Below are 22,420 nucleotides of genomic sequence, written 5' to 3' on the forward strand. Positions count from 1 at the left end.
TATACATTCATTTAGCTCCATTTGCATTAGGTACCATAAAAACGGAACATACTTTTAACCCCAATTTTTACAAGCCCGAAGTACTCGTGCATAATAAGCTATATTCGTACGAGCTCCGTTTTCATATGTAAATATGTGCACATTTACGAAATTCAAAGAACAGCAAAGATTTGGGGCTCGAAATTTGGTAAAGCCCATCCCAAGAGTCTAGGCTGGGAGAGGGGCAGCTGCGACGCTGTTAACTAAGTGGCAAGACGCCGACGTCGCTGTCGTTGGAGGCGATAAAACCGCAGCCAACAAAAACAAAAAAAAAAAAAAACAACTAAGAAGAACAACAACCACAGCAACATACAGAGCAAAGCGCAGAAAACAAAAAAGATGAAGTCTTGGGCAAAGGCAAAGCTTAGCCAATCAGCGTACGCCGAGGGCGGAGTCTATCCGAACTGGTTTGCCGGCGCTTTTTATGTTTATTTTGTGATATTTTTGCTGATGTTGCTGCTGCTGTTGTTGTTGTTGTTGTTGTTGCAGCACGCTTTGCTGTTTTTCGTTTGCGTTTACGCTTTGCTCATCTTTGCTTTTGCTCAAAATTTTTATGGGTTATCTCGCTCTGGCACGTTCGTGCAAGAGCAAAAGGGAAAGAGCGAGAGCTGCCCGACAATATGCGAGTGCATGGGTATGTTTTGTGCGTGTGTGTTTGTGTGCATGGTTATGTGTGTGTGTGTGTGTGTATGTGTACGTGTACGTGAGCGACGAGAGAGTGAGAGAGGGAGAGCGCACATGGCATTTTTTGCAGGAAGACGGATAAGAATAACGATAAAATTTGCCGAGTTTTTTGTGGCTGTTAATCTCCGCCAATTGCAAAATACTCTACGACTCCCCCCACCCCTGAAACGACTACGTTTAGAGAGCCGGTCTATACATATACATATGTAAATATTTGGTATATTATGTTTTATTAAGTATGAGATGATATGAATTTTATAAATTAATTAGAGTCCCGTTCGGGCTGGCAAACTAGATGCAGCTGCGAGTAATTATAATGCAATAACTGCTTTTGCGTGCGGTAACTCCACCCAATGGAGAGCGACCCATATACCGTATGTATCCTGCCAGCTGGCTATGTACCATGTACTCGGGGCCCGTGCTTCCTTCGCGGCGGTTGGCTAAACCCAGCTCGCCGAACACCTAATCACATGTAATGCGCGCGCATTATCTGCGCTCTTATCTGCGTCTCCGCCAAGTGGTCACTTCGTGTCAAAGGCACGAACACGGACACTCACTCACACTCACACACACACACACACACACACACACACACACACACACACACACGCGCGCGCACTGTCGCCGCCATCCATTTCCATTCGTCGAGGTGCTAAATGCGGAGTGGGTGTTGCTACTGCGCCCGCCTCTGCCTCTGCCTCTGGGCCTCGGCTCCACATAACGACATAATAATAATAAGCGCTGCCGATTTACTCTTTCATCCCGGTCGGGCACAGGCGCGCGAATCTATTCCCGCATCGCTCGCACTCGCACTCGCGCGCACGCTGCCCGCTTAGCCGTCGCTGTACGAGTGGCTCACGCCCACGCCCACTCTCAACAATAGCTCAGTTGTGTGTCTGTGTGTGTGTGTGTGCGAGAGTGCGCGCGTGTGTGTGTGGCATAATTCCACCCGAATTTGCGGCAAATCCATTGAATTTCGCTACAGCGCACAAAAAGTAAAAGAAAACGCGCAGCCGAAGGGAAGTCGTTCATGTGGGTGGGAGGCGGGCTGGGGTGGGGCATGTTGGCGAGCCTGTCGCGAGACAAGTGCAATTCTGCGCCGGAACAGGTTTACCCCAGTTCGTGTGTGTGTGTGTGTGTGTGTGCGTGCGGTGGCTCTCTCGCGTTCACTCTCTCTTTCGCTCGCTCTCGTTGGTGTCGTTGTGTGCGTGTTTTGTTTTGGTCACATGCACACACACAATCAAAGACCTACGCTCTCTGAGCAAAATACTACTATTTCTACTACCTTTTTTTGGTAAGGTTGGTTTTATGGAATTTCAATAGAATTTACTCTTATTTTACAGATGTTTTAATTTTTTAACATGGTTTTATTTGCGTTTATTCATTATGTTAATATTATTATTAGAAAGTTTAAATATGTACAGTTTAAAACTTAATAATAACATATTTTGGGGTTTCTGGCGTGTGTACTTTGGAACAAAATCCAATAATACTTCACAGGTATTCCACTAAAATATGATTTTAAGCGACAGATCTATTTTTCTCTTACAATCTAGATCGCATCAGTTAGTTCTAATTCAAATTAATACCAACCAATTATATAAAAAATAACTTATTACTAGGATTACATATGTATGTTACATATGTATGTGCAAGGGTTACATACATATGTCTGTTCAAATTGTCTGGGATTATTTTAGTTGGGATCAAACACCGTCTTTGTCTTTGCAATAATTGATCCAAATCATGTAGAATCTTTGCAAAAAACTCTTCAAATAATCTTAACAATTTTCACCGAATTTTATAGTTCTAAGAAAAAGTGTACTTGAGTTCCAAGGAAATCTTTTTCACGAGCAAAGTCTCTCAGTTGATGTGCATTAATATAAGAATCCAATATTTTTAGAATAACTCTGATAATCCTGAACAATTTATACTATTTTGCAGTTCTGCTACTATTTGAAATACAAGAGAACAACTGACAGAGAGAGAAAGAGAGAGAGAGCGGCAGAGCGAGAGAGACCGAGAGCAAGAGAGAGTGAGAGGCATTGTTACGCACACAAATGCAAACGTCAGCAGCAAATGAAACAGAGACGAATGCGAAGAACATCGCGTCGTGCGGCACGCGGCTGCAGGCCCGATGCCGGCCGGGTCCGGGTCCGGGTCGGGGGCGGTTCGGGCTCGGGTCGGGCAGTGCGAATGCGAAAGAATTTGTCAGTTGTGCGACAACTTGTGCTGTGAAAGGATGTCTTGACGCGCGTCCGTTCCAGAGCAGAGCACTCGATACACGTCACATTTGGACACAATTTCGAGCTACATCAAGCCAAATAAAAAAGAGCGAAACCGAGTAAACAAACAGCACAACAGGCTGCGCTTATCACAAGAACAATAACAAAGAGCATTAGAGAAACGAAGAATCGTTGAATCTGCCCCGCGCGCCAGTCAGTCTTCATTGGCAGCTCGAGCCGTAACCGTGCTTGCGAGGATCTTTGTGCGCTTCGCTGGCTTGACTTTTGACACGCTGCCACGCCCACCGCGCACACCATATTAAGAGCGCCCACATTTTTTATGGCGTATCCGCGCCCGTGTGCTAATGATGTCGCGTCGCGCTGAGCCGTGCCACAGCCACAGCCAGAGCCACAGCCAGAGCCAGAGCCAGAGCAGCCGCTGCGGCAGCCTCAACGAATCCGTTCCGCCAAACGCAGTTGCCGCCGTTGCAAGTCGCGTCGCCGCGTCGTGAGTTCTCAGGTGTTCAGGTGTGTTCAGCTGCCCGTTTGTGTGCGTCTAATTTGCTTTGGCCATAAAGTTGGCTCTCTCTCGTAATCAAAGCGTGCTTTAGAGCCTTATCGCGAAATTATAATAATTGATGCAACGTTTCCATCACAAACCAACCAAGACCAATTAATGCCAAATCAACGGCCACGCCCACACAAAATACATATATAAAAACTAACAAATAGTTGAACTTCGAGTGCCACAAATTGAAATTGATAGAATCGCACCTGAAGCTAAACACCAGCTCGTTCCATGATGGACTTTCAAAGCGCTATGGAAACCTTCGCCGAGGCCTGGGTGGCAGCCAATGCCGGACAGCAGGTGAGTTCTACAACCAAGTTCACATATATGTATACATTTATATAAACAGGCTTATTGAAATCTTGCTAGTCCTCGGAACTATTCAAAGCCAGGCTCAAAGTTTGTCTTTGCCTTAATTAAATGGCGAAGTAGTCAAAACTTTTTATCGCTAGGTTTATTTTACCAAAGTTTTTAAACTTGATTTCGAGCGATCCTATGCTAGCTATATTTATATATAAAATATGGCGGTCCGATTTATCTGATTGCGACATATATAAGGCAAATAGACCAGTCAATGCATTTCATGGAAAGGTTTATTTTACGAAAGTTCTTCATAAATTAACTTCATTTTGGACTGATTATTCCTATGGTAACTGTATGATATAGTAGTACGATATATCCTATTCCGACATATATAAAGCTTTTAAACCCGACTCAAGTGTAATGAGGTTAGTTTTAGAATATGCCAACATCTATTTGTCTGTTGTTATTTATATGTTAAGCATATATATCCTTTATAAGGTCGGATATGATTTTTTGTATGCCTCACACATAATATGATGAACTTATAATACCCTCTACAAGCTCATGAAAATCTATTATATTCATGCTCTATCCCCTGTTACCTTTCTCCCTCTTTCGTTTTCAATTTTCATACGCTTCAGATTTAGCTGGGCGTAGGTTTATTCTCAGATTTAGCCGTGAACTATTTCAATGGGTGCTACGTGCATTAGTCACCGTTAAACTTCAAAAGGCCGCTTACTTTTCCGTCTCTGCGACAACAAAGTGAATCAGTGCAAATAAACACAACGCTGCAAATGCCAACAGTTAAGCAGCGAGCTTAGAATACCCTATCGGAATTAGGGAAACATTAAATACTAGATGAGCTTAGGCCATTGGCAACTATTCTTTGATAGCACGAATATCTTGGGGATTTCTACATAAAAAAACAGAATTATATTTCTATTTAAAATAGGGAAGCGTATTTATCATATATATAAATATATTTATCTAGCTCATATCCAAAAAAAAATTAAAAATTTGTCAACTCGTTTTAGTTTTTATTCTTATTCAATTTTAGGAGTTAGGAGGGATATGAAAAATTTATATTACCTTTTTCGACTTGCTAAGCTAAGGTTATAAATGATATCTCCATACAAAATGTCAAGTGTTTCCTTTAAGAGGATATATATATCCTGAGCTGATACATAAAATTAAATTCTATAATGCACCTTAAAGCTGGATCTGATATATAATGGAACTGCGGGATCTGCAAGTGCTCTTCCAAGTGTTAAGAACTATACAAAAATGAGATTAGGAAATAATTTTCACATAGATAGTTTTCTATTTTCTAATTAGAAAAGATTCTAGCTGCTCTAACACAATTAACTCTTTTTCTGCCCGCAAGTCGACCAACTTTTGGTTAGGGCATACAAGCACACACCCACACACACATAAATGCTGTGCACTGAATCGGGTTCATTTGTGATAATAATAAAAAAAATTAAAAGAGAACACCATGTGCGAGAATTTTTCGCTATTTATGCAGATTAAGAGATAATCCTTATCGGCGCCGCTTCACCGAGTTCCGAGTGGAGATTGGAGCACGATAAGCGTTGCTTTTCCAGCTGGTGTAAATATTGGTTTGGTTTGTTTTCCACTTTTTTTTTCTGTATGCTTAACCATGCGGCGGCCTCTTGGCTAATTGCCTCTTGTAATGCGTCTTGTCCCAACGCCCCGCGCCCCCCTCTCAGGTGTTGATATCCATGCGGGGGGCTGCAAAGCTTTTACCTCAGCCAGATAAGATAATCCTCTGTGCTGGGTGCGTCGGCGACTTTTGCTGCTTATTGCTAATTTGGGCATAAGGCGTTGACGAAGGCGCACCTCCGCCCCCCCCCACCACCTACCGCCCCACACACACAGTCGCCCGACTTAGATATGAGCACGATAACTGGCGATAACAGCATGTAACTGTAACTGTTAATGTTTGACTTTTGCTTGCAGCGCGTCATCGGTTTTATCATTGAAAATGGGCAAAAGTGAGAAATTGTTTAGGACCAATGCAAATGCAAATGAAACCGGCAGAAGGAGGCATCTCTGGGCCCATTCTGGCCAGGCTGTGGAGCGAGACTTTCTGGACATGTCATTCGTTTTGCCTTTGTGAATGCGCTTAGCTGGCAAACAAGCTAAAGATCAAGAATTTGTCATGTGAAGTCCTCGATACCTTCGATTTCTGTATTGTCGATAAATATCGACAAAACCTATTGCCATATCCTCCTCGATATCTTCGATTTCTGTAATTTTGATAAATACCGATGGACTTATAAGCATTTCTCGAAATTCGACAAGTTCTTATGAGCGCCAGATTAGTATCTCATTTGCTTGTGATATCTTCATATCTGCCTCGATATCCTGTCGATAAATATCGATTTTGAGCAGGGTACTTTTAGGGTATCTCCTAGCCTGTCACACCCGTCTAGAACACTCTTCACTTTTGTTTTTTATCGGAACTGGGTCTGATGACTGCGGCGCTGACGTCTTCGCCCTCCCGCCGTTGCCCCGCCCCCTTTGTCCCCGCCCGTCGTCAAGCTGTCATTGATATCGCAATTAATCCAAATAAGTGCGATAAAATTGATTATGAACATGCTGGCGTGATTAGTGCAACGCACATTTGTGGATAACACACACACACGCACAGATACACTCACACACACACTCACACATACAGGCAAGTCACATATTGATGGACTACATGTGTCCCGGGGCATTTATTAGCAGGCATAATTGATTATGTCGTGTGAGTGTAATTATTATTTATCTGCCGCACAACAAATTCCTCAATTGTGAGTAAGTGTGTGTGTGCCATATGGCTATATAGACGCCTTAGTCAGTTCATAATCAGCTTCATCTATTTTATGCCATTTGGATGGATTTACAAGTGATTTTTGTCTTTTGAACGCGGCCCAACTAAGAAATGAAAAAAATATATGGAAAAACCCTACAAATTGTGTTATATATTAAATAAATCAAAGTATTAACTGAATTTTGTGTCGTCGATATCAACACACACACGCACACACACGCGCACACACACACAATCGACTTATCGGCATTGTCTTCTTGCCTAAATCAAACCGCAAGTTCGACAAAATTTTTATAGACAAAGCTCGACAAGAATGTTGTCAGCTTTTTTTCTTAGTTTTTTTGTTGTGTTCTTTTTTTTTTTGACAGTTTTATATGTGGACGCATACGCTTAGTGAATCGTGAATGGGATTAAGATAAGACTAAGTTGGGCAGATAATAAAGCTCTGGGTATGTGGGTCTGCGCAGAGATATGGGCGCTACTTAGTTTCTCTCCACACCTTATAGCTTGTGGGCGCTCATAAATAACCAAGAGGAGTACAATCGGCAACAAATCATTTTATAAATAGTTATTATTATTATTTATTTGGCTGTGCCAACATATTACATCGGGTCTCATAGCTTCATTTGATTTTGCAACTAATTAAAAAGCATTTAGTTTATTATTGTTGTGATAATTTGCCGCACGATATCGAAAAGACAAAAGAAAAAACGAGTCTAACCACGGCAAGGCGAAGTCTAAATACTCTTTCGATTGTTGACAAGGAAGCTTTATAATATATCGGTCCAGTCCGATGCGGCTTTAAATATCATTTTAGTTGAGTATCCTGAAAAGGAAAAGGTTTGCGCACAAAAGCTGTAATCAAAATTGATTTATGCTTAAGGTGCGTTACAAATTGCACTACAAATACGCGATACCCTTTAATAGAGTATAAAAGTGGTAAAAAAAAACCAAAAAGACAGCAGATAATGACATGCGTGTCTGCCTTGTGGTTATATCAGCTGCTGATAGGACGTTAGCTAAGCGACTTTTGTATTATAAATTACACACAGATTAGACGCCGATTGGCTAAAAGAAAATAATATAAATATTAATAATCATAAAGGCATGTGATCTAGCAAATTATACGAAGCACTTGCTGCAGCATTTCCTGCTTAGCGCGCATCATTTCCGCAGACGGCAATCAATAAGCGAATGCGCAACGAATCATTCGAATCATTCAATAGACTTCCCCCCGACCCCTTGTCGCTGTCCCTGCCCCCGCCCCGACCCTGTTTCGAACTGTTTCGTTAAATTCCGGTAGTCAAATGTCCATTAAATGCTGCTCATAAATGTCCAAACTGTTTGTCATCTTGTTCAGTTTGGGGGCCGCCCCCCATTGTATTTTTAATGGCACGCCTCTGCCTCTGACTCTGACTCTTTATTGTAGTCTTGGCTTTCTTTTCGACAGGTGTGCGTGTGTGTGTGTGCCTGGCTCTAACACCTTTTTAAACTCTTTCTGCTGCATGGCGCATTTATCAGGGTTTAGGCGTGTTCCTTTCACACAGACAGACATACAGAGAGCCGCATCTTTTAGCCGCTTTTGCTTTTCTTTTATATTGTAACACATTTTTAGCATTTCATTCTTCGCTTTCCCCCATAATACCCAGACCCTAGCCCCCGTCTCAGCGCTCTGAGTTCAGCGCCTTTTTACGTTCCGATTATGCGCTGTCGAGTTTGCGTATGCGATTTAAAAAATTTATTAATTATTCAAAGCCGATTGGATTATAATAATTTATAATCATTATTATCATAAGCTGCTCGCCCCAACTGAAACTGAAACTGGAACTGGAACTGAAACTGGATACGGAATTGGACTTGAATCTGAAGCTTAAAATGGGCCAGGCCCTGCCCATTTGCGTATTACGTTAATCTAGCTAATATTAATAAGACAAAACTAATATATATACCAGTTCTTGGGTTCGTTTAATAATAAATATGATTGCATAAATATTAGAAGCAAGAAAAATATCGATAGCTGCTAAAAGCGATTGTGTACGGAGATGCAAGCCCTTGACTTCGCGCTCAGTTGATCGATATTTGTAATCTTCAGCATGTAGTTCGTTTAATCAATATACCCTCATGAGCAAATGTGCAGGGTATAGTTTGCTTAACACTTTTCGTAAAATAGAAATTAGAAACAAGAAAAATAATATCGTTAGCTGCCAAAAGCGAATATTCAAGGGCTTCGATCCTCAAACTTTGTAATCTTAAGCATTTAACACCCTAAAAATGAATATACCCGCATTAGCAAAAGTACTGGGTATAGTTTTCTATACACTTGCCGTAAAATTGTAGCGACATCGGGAAACGCTTTAAGTTAATTACAACTTGTCAAGTTGTCTGGAAGTTTGGCAAATGATTTCGGCTCAAATGAACTGGCTTTAAATCAATTTCGTGGCATGTTTTTTGATTTTCTATTCCGTTTTTGAAAAATGCCGCCCTCTGATAATGTGATAATCAACACACAACAAAATGAGTGTGTGACTTTCTGTTGTTGTTGTTGTTTGTTTTTTTCTTCTTCTTCTTTTTTTGTAGTACCTAGCTGAGGCCCCCTGCTGCTGCCCCTGCCTCCCGCTGCAACCGCTGCCCCCAACGAGTTCGTAGTTGATTTTTTCTTCTGCTCTTTTTGTTGGTGCTGCTGCAGCTATCGTAAAACATTTTTGTTTCGCAGCTAATGACACATTGATAAAACGATTTGTAAGACATTGCGATAAGTGCGGTTCAGGCTTTGTAGCTTAACCAGCCGTAAAACTCTCCGATAAACTAAAAATGACGTGTTCGGGAAATGAATATGAGTAAGAGAAATATCTCAAGATGGGAGAGATTAACCAGGAAATATGACGAACTCGAACTCCAACTCTTTTTTCTATCTATTATATTTTCTTAACTAACAGTCTAATTTAAGATTATTGTTAATTTTTACTTAAGAACTTTTTTTCTACTAAGCGGAAAAGCTGGGCGGGCAGGCAAATAAAACACCTTCAAAGTGTGTGTTGATGCTATCAGAAAATTTGGTATTCTAATTAGGCATTCAGCATTTAACTTTCATCATTTCACGTATTTTATAATTAGAAAGACAGTTGGTTTTGTCAGTCATTCATAATTAATAACTGGATTCAAATCAAAAAAGGAAAGTCAGATGCTTGAACTGAATCCGTCAGGTAACACCTCGTTTCCAGCTCAAACGTCCCAGGATTTGTATTGGCCATAATTTAATTTTATTTTATTGCTCAGTTCGGTTTACACAGAAGAAGAATTTGCCCCTCCAAACCTGTCAGAGTTCTGCCTTTATGTATTTTTAAACACATTTATTAAGCAGCTTAATCAGCGTATGGAAAATTCAGTATTGGGAAAACACGAAACGAAAAACATGAATAATATTTATATTATATATTTGTCTCCCCCGCACGAAACATTGTCACCTACCTCTCGCTTAATTAGTGGATTTGGCGTCTCCAAATATATTTCGAGGAGAAGACAGTCCCCTCGCACATTGGGTTTATTTATATACTAGAGCGCATACTAAATCCGAGACTGTGACATAAATTTGACTTAATTTTTGTTTGAAAATTATGACAAGTGGGCTGGCATATGATTATTGGGCGGGCATAAAGTATGTTTCTCCCCACCCGAGAAACAAGTGAAACGAGAATCCGAAAATGTTTTCATATAGCAAATCATTTCTGGGATATTTTTGCCGTCTCGTGGGCATGACAAAGATAAAAAAATCTGAACAAACTTACATAAGCCGCAATGATTATTTTTTATATGTCGTGTATTTTTTGTTTTGTTTCTCTCAAAAGATTTATAACATTTCATTTCGTTAATTTCGAAAGGGGCTCGACTAAGTCGCCGGCGCATATTACTAATACGTCCCGTTGAAAATCATAAGCCGCCCGGCAACAAACGATTTCTACAAGTCACAGCGACAATCGGCTTAAACTAATACGCAGAGCCACAGCCAGAGCCAGACACAGAGACAGACTCGGTCTCAGCAGCATATTTTCGTTAATAGCAGCCAATGATGGAAAAATGTCGGTAACCTCGTCTTATTTAAAGTATTAACTGCTAACTAATGTGCGACACATTATAACGAGCCAACACAACAAACGGCAAGTGAGAGGCGAGAACTCAGCGAATGCTCGACTAGGCAAATATCCAGTGTTTTGTTAAGGGAGGGATCTATGCAGAGTGAGAGAGGGGAGACGGAGAGAAGGAGAAAAAGGAGATAGGGTTGAGAAGAGAAGGTACAGGGAGAGAAAGAGAACTAGGAAAGTTGGTACAAAAGAGAAAGAGAGCTAAAGATAAAGAAAAAGATGGAAATATAGGAAATATATTTAGAGAAGGAGACAAAGATGTGTGGAAGGAGAGAGGGGGAAATAGCTATATCTTCTTCTCCAATTATATTACCCCCTCTCCCTTCAAATTTTATCTTCCTCTAAGTCTCTCATATTTTTATATAGAACGAGAGTGGAAGAAGGGGAACAGTTTATTTGGCGAGACGCGGAGAGAGGGAGATATATTAAACTTATCATTAACAACAAATGTTACTAGTAAAGCAGTATACCCAATGCTGATGTGCACAGGGTATAGCAAGTAAATCTCTGCTGCTTAATATCAATAAAACGAATGACCACAGCGCTGGCTACCAGTTCAAGGCGCTACTGGAGTGAAAAACAGGTGAAGCCCAGCCCAAAAGCCAAGCCCGAGACCAAACCCAACAAACTCCAACCTGAGGCTGGAGCTGATGAAGCGCTGATCATGCGAGCAGCTACAAAAGAGATTATATTTCCCCAACAAAATGTGAACGAGCATCTTTTGCGCTGTGCACTGTGTGTGCATGAGTGTGCGTGTGTGCGTGTGTGGAAACGCCTAATGCGCAGTGCTGCTCGCCGGCGATCGCTGAGCTGCTTAACTAAATCCGGCTTAAGATCCGACACAAAATTAATGTCGTTGAAAAACACAGAAAAAGTCACACATTAACGCCGACTGCGACGTTGACGCTCAGGAAGTTGCCCTTAGGGGGAAACGATGCACGGGCTCCATTCTGTTCGAGACATCTGGAAAATATTTTTACTGCGGATTATTTAGAATTTGCCAGACCTGCGAAGATATTTCCAGTGGGTGCTACTGCTTGGGAGCTTGTCAGTAATTAAACCTATACAAATTCCCAACTAATCCACACGCTTTCTCTAGTTAAATTCCCCTATTCCCCTCCCTCACTTGGCCCACCTGTGCTAATCGATAGCTAAACATTTGGCGAGACTTTCATCAAATAATTTTTTTTTTTGGTCATAAAGTCGCGTGTTAATCACAGTCGTAAAGCGCACAATAATCGCCAGTTGGACGATAAAACCTGACCAGCAAATCGGTAATTAGTCAAGTTTAATCTATATAATGGGGCCGCCTTTTATCCAAATCTAATCAATGTCAACTCAACTACGGGGCCTGCCTTTGCCGCCAACAGTATTTGAGTTGGTTTCTTTTTTTGAATACCCTATACCCTATCATAATTTGGCCATAATAGATATTTTCAACCCTTTGATGTGTGTGCATATAAAAATATATTGCTGATTAGCATCGACATTCACTAGAGAATTTTTCTGTATTTCGTCAGATCGGATCACTATATCATATAGCATTTTTCATTTTTAAAAGATATCTTCAACAAACTTTGCTTTTATTGATTCTGTTATGCTCCTTACATCACGAGCTTTTGGCCAGAAATCTTTTTCCTTAATCAATATATCCTAACCAAGGTTTATTATTCGTCTCACCAACCGTTAAGCCACATGACTGCAAGGGTATGAAAGGTTCGGCCTTCCAATTATCTTATTATATATTGTATGTTTTTATCGAAGACCTTTCCAACTGGCCATACGGGCCGGACAAGCAACCGATCGCCCGATTGAAGCCCATATCTTTTTGGGCTCACATTACGATATAAGCGTCCCCCCTCTCCGGCTCCGCTTGACAACACTTTGGCTTAATCTAATCGACGTCGCTGAGAATTACGCGCATGTTGACCAGCCGCTAGAAAGATAACCGGAACGACAGCGGGCTTAATAGGGGTACGGACTGTGGAGATGCGGAGTGTGGAGTGTGGAGTGTAGGGTGTCTCGGGTGTGGGGTCTGGGTTATGGGCTGCCTGGCGGCAGCTTGGCCTAGGTTTTCATTTTTTTTTTTTTGGGTTTTTCGGGTAAACTTATCAAATCGAATTTCGATAAATTACATTTTATCTTAATGAAGTGCCTTAATATGGTGTGTAGCCACTCTCGACATACATAAAAACAAACACAAGCAGCGCTTGATTGATTAAACACAATTATCGAATCACTTCTCGTAGCGCTGCTCCCCCCACCAAAAAAAAAAAAAAAACATTGTTGCGAGTTGGATAATGAGTAAGCTCAAGGGTATGCGGTGTCACATGTTGAAATTAAGTGCATCTGAAAATAGTTCAGTTAACAGAGGTTTATAACAATATAATTGTAAGAAAGAGCAGAAAAAAAAAACATTATTTTTGTCGATTTCTTAAACTTAACTTTTACGACTTCAACAGAAGTTCGTTTCAATAGAAAATAAATAACGTGAATAATCCTTAAATATTACTCTATACAAATAATTTACTTTTTATAAACAAGAAAAAAGACTTTTATCCAATTCTATTTTTCATCGATAGCTTCTTAGCGTTATCTGCAAAAAATCGATTAATTCAAAATTAGAAATGTAGATACCATTTTAATTCTAGTCGATATTATACAATTTGCTTTTACAACCACAACAAAAGAGAATATTACATTATATTAACATATAATTTTCTTTCTATATACAAGAAAGGAGACTTTAATCCTATTTTTATGTTTATCGATAAGTTCTTCTGCAAAATGTCGATAAATTCTTAAAGACACTGAGAAATTGCTTTAGCATTCTTTGATTTTACATGCCAATTAAATTGGCTTTTCTTTTGCCTTGCTGGCGGTTGGATATATGTACATATCTGTGTGTATCTAAGTCTATATGCATGCTATTTGCTCAGGGTCGAAAAGCAAACTTAAGTGACCGTTGGGCAAAGCGTTGCGGCCAATGTGACGAGCCAAGCAACACCAACGCCTCAATGCACTCAAATCCAACGTCATCGTCGCTGGCACTTTGCGTGTTCGACACGAACCCAAAAACAAAACTGCTGTGGTGAGGAGTGCTCGACTAGGAAATACCCCGAACTTTAATATGATAAAAGTCTTAGGAATGTGGGAAGTACGAGAGCTCTAAAACGTGAAATATTCTTAATAAGGCAAGGAATACTTTGATGTTTAATGTATCCAGCTCTTTAAATTGTCGAACCATCGATATTTATCGATTTCACAAACATGGTCGGAATTATCGAAGGAAATTACAAACTTAATCGGCGTATGATATAAGAGAATATATATTTATCTAAATACGCGATGGACAGACAGTCCCAATCGATGCTCTAAGGTTTCCTTCTGCCTGTTACAAACACATTCACTCAATCATTATACCCCTTTTACATCTTTCAATGGTTAACGCGCACAACATAAAGAAAACAAATCAATTGCTGAACCAATTGCAACCTTTCAGTTGGCCGGTCGCATGTCAAATCGTGGGTTTTGGACTCTCGGCCCGGCTTATCGATGTGGACACACGATATGCCATAGCTAAACTTTGCGTGTTAGCTAAACCTAATCCATGTGGTGAGGTGAAAGAGGGTGGCGGATGGGGGAAGATAGGGGGGGAGGGGGCTGTGTGTGAATGTCAGCTAATCTGAGCCGTGTTGTGCCATTTAGTTTGATGTCGCTTGAGGCAATTGCAAATGACAGAGGCAAACAAACTAATTAGCAGTTGGTGCTCAGTTTCGAATCGCATTGCCATTTCCATAACCATTGCTGTGGCAGGAAGTTGTCAGCATTTAACGAGTGCTTGACACACAGACTCTCTCACACGCACGGCTACTCACTCATTCAGTCGAATACTCGCAGTCAAACGAATACACTCACACACTCACTTGCAACCGGAGCAGATCATGGAAATGCGCTTATGTCGGATTATCCCGTAATTTATGTTTGCAGCTCGCTGCAATCACAATGGATTCGCCTTCAGACACACACACACAAACACGCACACACACATACACTCATAGCTAATTGCCACGATCATTACACACACACACACACACACGCACTCGCAGGCTAATGACAATGCGGCGCAATGTGAGAGGAAACGGCGGCAACTCGCAATTGCTGCAAGCGTTTTGTCTTGGCTCGCTCGTTGGTAGGCACAAGAGGACAGGGGGACAAGGGGACAAGGGGACAGGGCCAGGGGCAGGGACAGGGGCAGATGACAACACAGAATTGTGTCATTCTGTCTGCAATGGACGCAGGATCGCAGCCAGGGAGACGACGCGGCAAGCGCAAGTAAAAAGTAGGAAGCAAACAGCATTTGGCTGAGAGGGAGAAGGAGCGGGGAGAGGGGGAAGGGGGCACCCATCAACCGGAAGCGTAATCGAGCTAAACGGACACACAGCCAGGGAAGTGAGCAATGTGCGTGTGTTGTGTTGTGTTGTGTGTGGGTTAACGTTAACCCATTGTAAAAAAAAAAAACAAAAACAAAAAAAAAACGACGACAAAAAAAGAGCGGGAAGCATTGAGGAAAAACGCCATGAGGAAATTCAGGCACTGAAAAACTGGCCAAATGGCAGAGTCTAAAAACAAAGAAAAGAAGAAGTAGAAGAAAAAAAAACGACAGCTAGGAGAGGGCAATTAATAAGACGCAACTGCTGACCTGTTCCGGAATGCCCAACAGGTGAGCTCAAATTGTGCAAGTTGGCCTTACAAAAAAAAAAAAAGGACGCACTTTCTGTTTTCATAGAACAAGTCAATGTGGGGTTGCTTTAAGACTAGATCAAGTTGGCCTGATAAAGAAGAAGCAGTAACAATAAATTGGCGCTTTCAGCGCTTGCTGCGAAATAGTTTCTGATAATGGAATTACTCCTGACCTAACCTTAAATGTAAAGGTCATGTCTATGTAACTTCAATATAAGCTACATTTATATTATAGCTTGATAAAGTTGGTTCAAACCTTGAATCATACCAGCAACTTTTTCTTTTGCTGTTCTATTACATATCACAATTATCATATTAGCATATATCGAATAAATTTCATTTTAAACTGATTAATAACCAGTTAACGATAATTTATTATCTGTAAAAAATTAATAGTTGAGCGTACGTCAGTATTATTATTTTTAAGGACTGAGATATGCTTAATTAAATATCTGCGCTGTGGAAAAAAAATTTGCTGTGCCTCAAAAACGATTAAAATTATTATTGGGCAACAGATCTGGGCAATGTGCAATATATATATATATATATACATATAAAGCTGGCGTCGAACTTCCTGAAGTCGTAAAAAAAGCACTAAAAAGGGCGAAAGTATCTGCATTTGCATCTGCATTTGTATCTGTATCCGTATCTGTGCATTTGTATCTGCAATTGTGAATAACATTTTAATGCATTTGCTGACAGTTGCGGCAGGCAGGTCGCCAGCCAATTGATTGGCTTAATTTCGGCTGTACTTGCCACATGTGGCAAGATGCGAGGTCAGCTGCCCAAATGCGGTTTCAAGTGCGCGCAGCATTAGGCATAGAAATGGGTGGCAGATGCCACAACATGCCTATAAAAAGGTGGCAATTAAAATGCAATGCTGCATTTGGGGGCATGCCACAAATGCGACGCTTATGGAGCGTCGTGGCACGCGACATGCCACCAAGTGGCAAGTGCCGAGTGGCAAGTGGCAACTTGAGTTGCGAGTTATGCGTGCGAAAATGTTGCAGCAACAGCAGCGTCAGCAAATGTGGCAAGTGGCACCTTGTTGCTGCTGCTGCTGCTGCTGCTGCTACACTGCGTTTAATGCGTTTCTTGGTGTGAATTAATTTTATTGCCCAATTGTGTGTCTCGGCGGCACATGTTGAAACTATTAAGCGCTAGCGCCCAACTCCGCTTGCAACCAACTATGTAGCTTTATGGCCAGGCCAAGCGGCCTGCCCCCCATTTAACGAGCCCAGACTTTTTCACTTTTAAATATGTTTCCAAATAAATACGTCGATATATTTCAAAAATATTTGACTAAATGACAAAATGTCTTTATTTCTTATGCTGAAATTGGCAAATTTGTTTGACACCGGAAGCGTGTCTAGCGGTAATTACGCGCACATCTTAAGTATTCCAAAGAAAAGAAAAATACAAAAAAAAAAACAAGAAGCAAAAAATTGTTATAGTTAGGAGAGAGAGAAGCGCACGTGCTGTACGCTGCGTGCTTCCTGCCGCCGGGTTTCACTTTCAGCTGCAACTGAAAGAGGAACAGCAACAGAAACAGGAGCAGGAGCAGCAGTCGCCAAAAGGACGACTCCTCGCTCAGAAGTAGGTTACACTTCTCTGCCTGCTGTTGCTGCAGGGGTGCTCTGAGCAGCGGCAGAGACGGGGTACAGGGGCGCAGCTCAGATACTCTGATATGATAATCTTAAAATCGAGAGCTCGCACCTCATTTTTGCGGGCCTGCTAGAGCCTTGGGCCCGCTGCCATTGTCTGGCCGAGTGCTTCCTGTCTTTGTATGTGTGTGTGTGTGTGTTGGCAATAAAAACGGGAACTTGTAAGCCAAGGTGCAGACAAGCAACACACACACATACGCGCACACACACACACACTCAGATCTACAGACTCTAATCGCCCCCGTCGAGGCGAGGGCTGTTCGTCATTTGGTTTTATCATTAACGACTCTTGTTGTTGCTCTAACTATACTCTTTTAGGGTATATTATAATTTTGTCATCAATTGTGTAACGTACATATCTCCGTCAAGAATATATACATATGCATGATCAGGTCGAGTCGATATAGATATGTCCTTTTGTTTGTCTGTTTCTTTGAAACTTTCTTGCTCGACCTTGGTATTTATTTCCCGAAGAAATAACTTTTTATATGGCAGACTTTTCTGTTATTAAAACACAGCTTCATTCTACTAAAATTTCTTTAAACTCATATCAGATGGGTCTACTTTATTATATGGTTCCCATAGGAATAAGCAATTGGAAAAGAACGTCTACACATATGTTATAGGGCATTCAATCTTCGGCGGGCTGTAGATACTCGCTTCGTTCTTGTCTTTTTCTGTTTTTATCTTTATCGCTTGCCTGCGATCTGCCCCTTGTGCTCTCTTTAAAAATAAAAAAGTGAAAACAAAAGGCCCACAAATGAAGTAGAAGTACTTTTGGGGAGTCGGAGCTGGAGCTCCCTGCTAGACCAGACTCTAGCCGGGCCAGGAAGTCCCCTATCGTCTATCAGAATTGGCAAATATTTTAATTGGACTCAGCTGCCGCCGCTGGCCTAGACTGATCTAATCAAGGGCCGCGGCTAATGCCAAAAACGGTAAAAGCTAAGCATTTGGCCAAAAGTAAAAGCCAAAACAAGGCCAAATAAAAACGGCCAACCTTTGATGTCACATGTGTGTCCTGTCTGCCGCCATATCCTGTGCTTTTTTCTCATTTCTGCTTGTTTTTTTTTTGCCACAAATTAAGTTAACTTCCTGTCTGTCTATCGCTAATAGCAAATTAATAAGTGCTTCCGGTCAATTTTTGCGGTTGATTTTTTGAGTTGTTTTCTCTGTTTATTTTTTTTTGGAGTGGGCCGTGGGCGGATCTCATTGTCTGGCAGGACAATTGGCAACTGGCAACTGTCAACTGGGGCGGCCGCCTTTTGTGGCGCTCGTCCTTGACACATTTTGGCCTGCAACTGCTGTTGCCGCTTTCCACTTGAATAGCAGCAGGTCGCAGGATACGGGAGGCCCTCTGTCTTGCAGCTCGTTATCTATGTAGGGCTCTCGGCTATCGCGTTGCACACATTCTGTGTGGCACGCTGCACGCGGCCAGTTGCCGCCACACGCTGCCGTTACCTGTCCCACTGTCAATGCGGAGGGTTCCGTCTTTGCCCTCTGCTCCGGCTGCTTCCTGTTTTCTTATTGTCTTGCCCTGTGTCTTACACCTACTGCAATTGCAACTGCAACTGCAACTGCAGCCGCAGGAAGAGCCAAGTTCCTGCGCCCGCGCACAGCTGTTCAAATGACCCAATTGATAAAGCGAACCGAGCCTAATCTTGCGAGTGTACTCTGTTTACTTCTGCTGTTGCTGGGGGGACGGGATTGGGCATTATGGAGTACAGCATCTTAAAACAATAGCTAATAAAACATTTCAGCTGAACCAAAATAATAAATTAACAGTTATTTCCCTATTTATCAAAATTTAACTTTTAAACAAATGCTTTTAAAAGCTTTGCCATAAACTCTGACATTTCTATCTTTTCATTTCGGGTATAAAGTTTAGTTAACTTAATAGAATCTGAAAATAATAAAATCTTCCATTGAATCAAACGAAAATTATGAATATGATACATTTTCCAAATTGATTAAGTTGTTAGTTTTTTTTTCATAATTTTAAAAGCTTTTGCTAAACACTCTTAACTTTTTCTCTGCATTTAAATTCTCATATAAATATTCAGCTCTGCGTCTATTATTAATATCATAATTAAATTTTAATATTCTAAAATTACACTTATAATTATTCAAAATCAGATAAGAGCAGCAAATTGATGTATCGCAAACGATTCAATGCGCTGTACACTGAGAGAAATTGTTGTGTAAAATGTTCTTTGTTTGTTTTTTTTTTTTGCATAATTATTTGTCAATTATTTAAACTAATTTTTGCTATTTTCTGTGGTTTATACTAAAATTTATTCTGCTTATATTCAGTTGAGTTTAAATTAATTTCTTATTTAATCGGTCTGTCAATTTCTGTGCGTGCATTTTGTGGCAGACACGAGTGCTGCTTGCCACAGAGATGCTGTGGCATGCCTCCAGCTGCTCGCAGCTATGCCGTCGGCTATCATCATCATTGTTGTTCTTCTTGTTGTTGTTGTTGTTGTTGCCGGGCTACTCGTATTTTTCACATTTTTAGCTTAATTGCATTGGCTGGCCGCACGTTCCACTGGCTGTTGGGGCCAATTGTTGGGCCTGCCTCACGTGCAACAGCAGCAACTGGTATTCTGCTGCCTGCCAAGTAGCTAATAGATGCAACAGACACACACACACACTTAAGTGGAAGGGGGGGATGGGGCAACATTGTTGAGGGGCACACATTGTTGGCGGGGGTGGCGAAGCGCTGCCGTTGCCTGCCATTGGGGCGTTGACAAGGGCAAGGGGGCGGCGGGTTGGGTGTGGCACAGGTTGCAAGTTTGCCTTGTGGCAGGTGTTTGTGTTTTGGCTTGTTAAGTTTAAGATTGTTTGATATTGTGCAGCAGCAGTAGAATTTGTTTTTGTTGTTGTTATTGTTGTTGTTGCAACGTGTTGCTGCAACGAGCGCTTTGGCGCTAAGCGACATGTTTCAATTATGATTGTTGGCGTGTTTTATTAATTACGAGGTATCAGCTATGCCATTTAGCTGGGCATTTAGTACACACACACACACACACACACCCTCCTCATGTGTGTGTGTTTAATTGCGCATTGCATTTGTTGTTGCATTCACATGCCAATCCATGAAGCATAAAGCCAGCCCAGCAAAGGATATGCCAAATTAGTCTTAAACAATTTCAACAGTTAGTCAAGCAAGACACGGCCCAGCCAGGACATAGATATAAGCATGTGAATAAGTACTCAGGCTATAAATTTTCCCCAGTGGATCGCTGATTTCCCCCTCAATATCTCTTTATCCATTCTATTTAACACTCTATGTTTCTAGTATAAATTTCCTAATAACTTTTTTCTTTCATATTTCCTATTTATTTTTAAATATCCCGAGGCTCGAGGCAGTCAAAAAATGTTTATGTTAAGGCAAGGTCACCAAATCCAGCATTAAATAAAACATAAATAAAAAATAAAACAATATATATATATATACGCCTGCCACACGCCCTTGCCCCTAGCCACAGCGATTGCTTCAGAGAATCAGAGAGAATCGTCATCTTAAGCGCGTCAACTGAACAATCTAACTGATTGCTTACAAATGAATCTCAATTAAAATTAATTCAAAACATGAACTGGGTATTATTTACCCGTTTGACACTCACACACACGCACACTCACAAGCGTGTTAGATATATGCCACAGATTGACATACATCTCCGTTGCAAGGGGCGCTGCCTGATCAACTGAAGCTCATGACATTGCAGCGACGAGCAGATCAAGAAGCAGGCACCATCATGGTGTTATGTATATATAAATATATATATACACATATATATCAGCATCAATTAATTTGGTATTCGTGATTCTACTTAACATCGATTGACCCCAACAGATTAGTGGGGGCAAGCAGAAAGAAATGCAAAGCAACATTCTTCTGAGGGGGTCGAGAGCTTCGGCTGTGACGCAAATTGTCAAGTTTTTGCCTTTCATTATTCGCTCGCTTTTCACGCTTTTCATGCTATATATACCACATGCTATATATATATGTGTGTATTTGTGTGCTTGTATTTATATTCGTGTTAATTGCCCAATGCCAGGCGCTTTTTGGGGCGCCTCGGCTAGCTGTTGACTATCTTAAAGCTCAATTGGTGCGATTGAATTAAAATCGTTTGCTGCCACTTGCTGCCAGTAGTTAGAACTGGCGCCTTCCCCTTTAACCCGCTCCCCTGTCAGTGCCTACGCTCTGGGTGTCGATTAGGCTCTCGCAGATCACTTTTGATTGCTCTGATATTTGCTTAAATGATTGATCAATGAGACAATTGGTGGAAGACGCAATCTCTCGTGCCAGAGAATTTGCATGATTCTCAAAAGATGGAAAACAACAAACGCCGTGAGATCGACAGCCATTCGTCGGCATCGGGGCAATCAGTGCCACATTGCGTTATTGAATGTGGCCTTATTGATTGACAAATAGAATATATATGCCACACAGCCAGGCACTGATTGTGCACTGATTTGTGTATCAGACCATTACACAACAAGCCGACCCCGCTGTTCGCATCTCAAGCCGACCTTTTTCAGCCAGGTGTGCATCGAGGTATTCTACTTCAATCTATAGTTGATGCTGTTCCAAAATTTAAGCTTAGCTCGAAAATGATTAGAGCTAGTTGCATCAAATTTTGTGTTTAGCTTCTTATAGTATATGCCGAGAGGAATTAGTTCATTTTTCGAAAATCTCCCCTATCATCCTCGCAAAACTGACATCTTTTAAGATAGATTCATTCGTTTTTGCAATTAAACACATTTGTATTCCACATGTTTTTAATCTCTGACAACTTCTTGAGGATCGCACTATAAAGAACGCAGTTAGTAATGAATGCATTTCTTATACACAGTGTATAGCATAAGGAAGAGGAAGCAGAGCTCGCAGTTATCCTAACAAATTAGTTTTTGCGATAGTCAATAACTTGTCGGGGGTTATTTGTCAGTCGAGTCTGAAGCGAGGCGCAGTTGGTTTTGTCATAACAACATTCCCAGATCATTTAAATGACTCGCAAAGAAAGTGTCCTGTCAACTGGGTTTTAGGGGTTGACCCGGTTGTGCCGTGCCGGGATGCTACTCGGTTTTTTGATCCTGTGAGAAGTCAACTTCATAAATTTACTGCTGCTCATTCGGGCTTGACAAAATGTGTCCCTTGCCTTTTATTTCTAACTTGTATAAATGCTAACCTATTTAATTGACTTATAATTGGA

The 22,420-nt window shown here is 41.2% G+C and overlaps 1 protein-coding gene across 1 annotated transcript in view; it reads left to right on the forward strand.

Moving 5' to 3' along the window:
• The first annotated feature begins 2,896 nt into the window (after window positions 1–2,896).
• The window catches only part of dve (SATB1_N and homeodomain domain-containing protein dve), a 60,108-nt gene continuing 40,584 nt past the window's right edge, over window positions 2,897–22,420 (forward strand). Inside the window, exon 1 of the mRNA XM_032436170.2 lies at window positions 2,897–3,816. Coding sequence (XP_032292061.1) covers window positions 3,748–3,816 — 69 coding nt within the window. The 5' untranslated portion in view covers window positions 2,897–3,747. The remainder of the gene's footprint in view (window positions 3,817–22,420) is intronic.

The sequence above is a fragment of the Drosophila virilis genome, chromosome 5 (assembly GCF_030788295.1).
Source record: "Drosophila virilis strain 15010-1051.87 chromosome 5, Dvir_AGI_RSII-ME, whole genome shotgun sequence".
In the NCBI taxonomy this organism is placed as follows: domain Eukaryota; kingdom Metazoa; phylum Arthropoda; class Insecta; order Diptera; family Drosophilidae; genus Drosophila; species Drosophila virilis.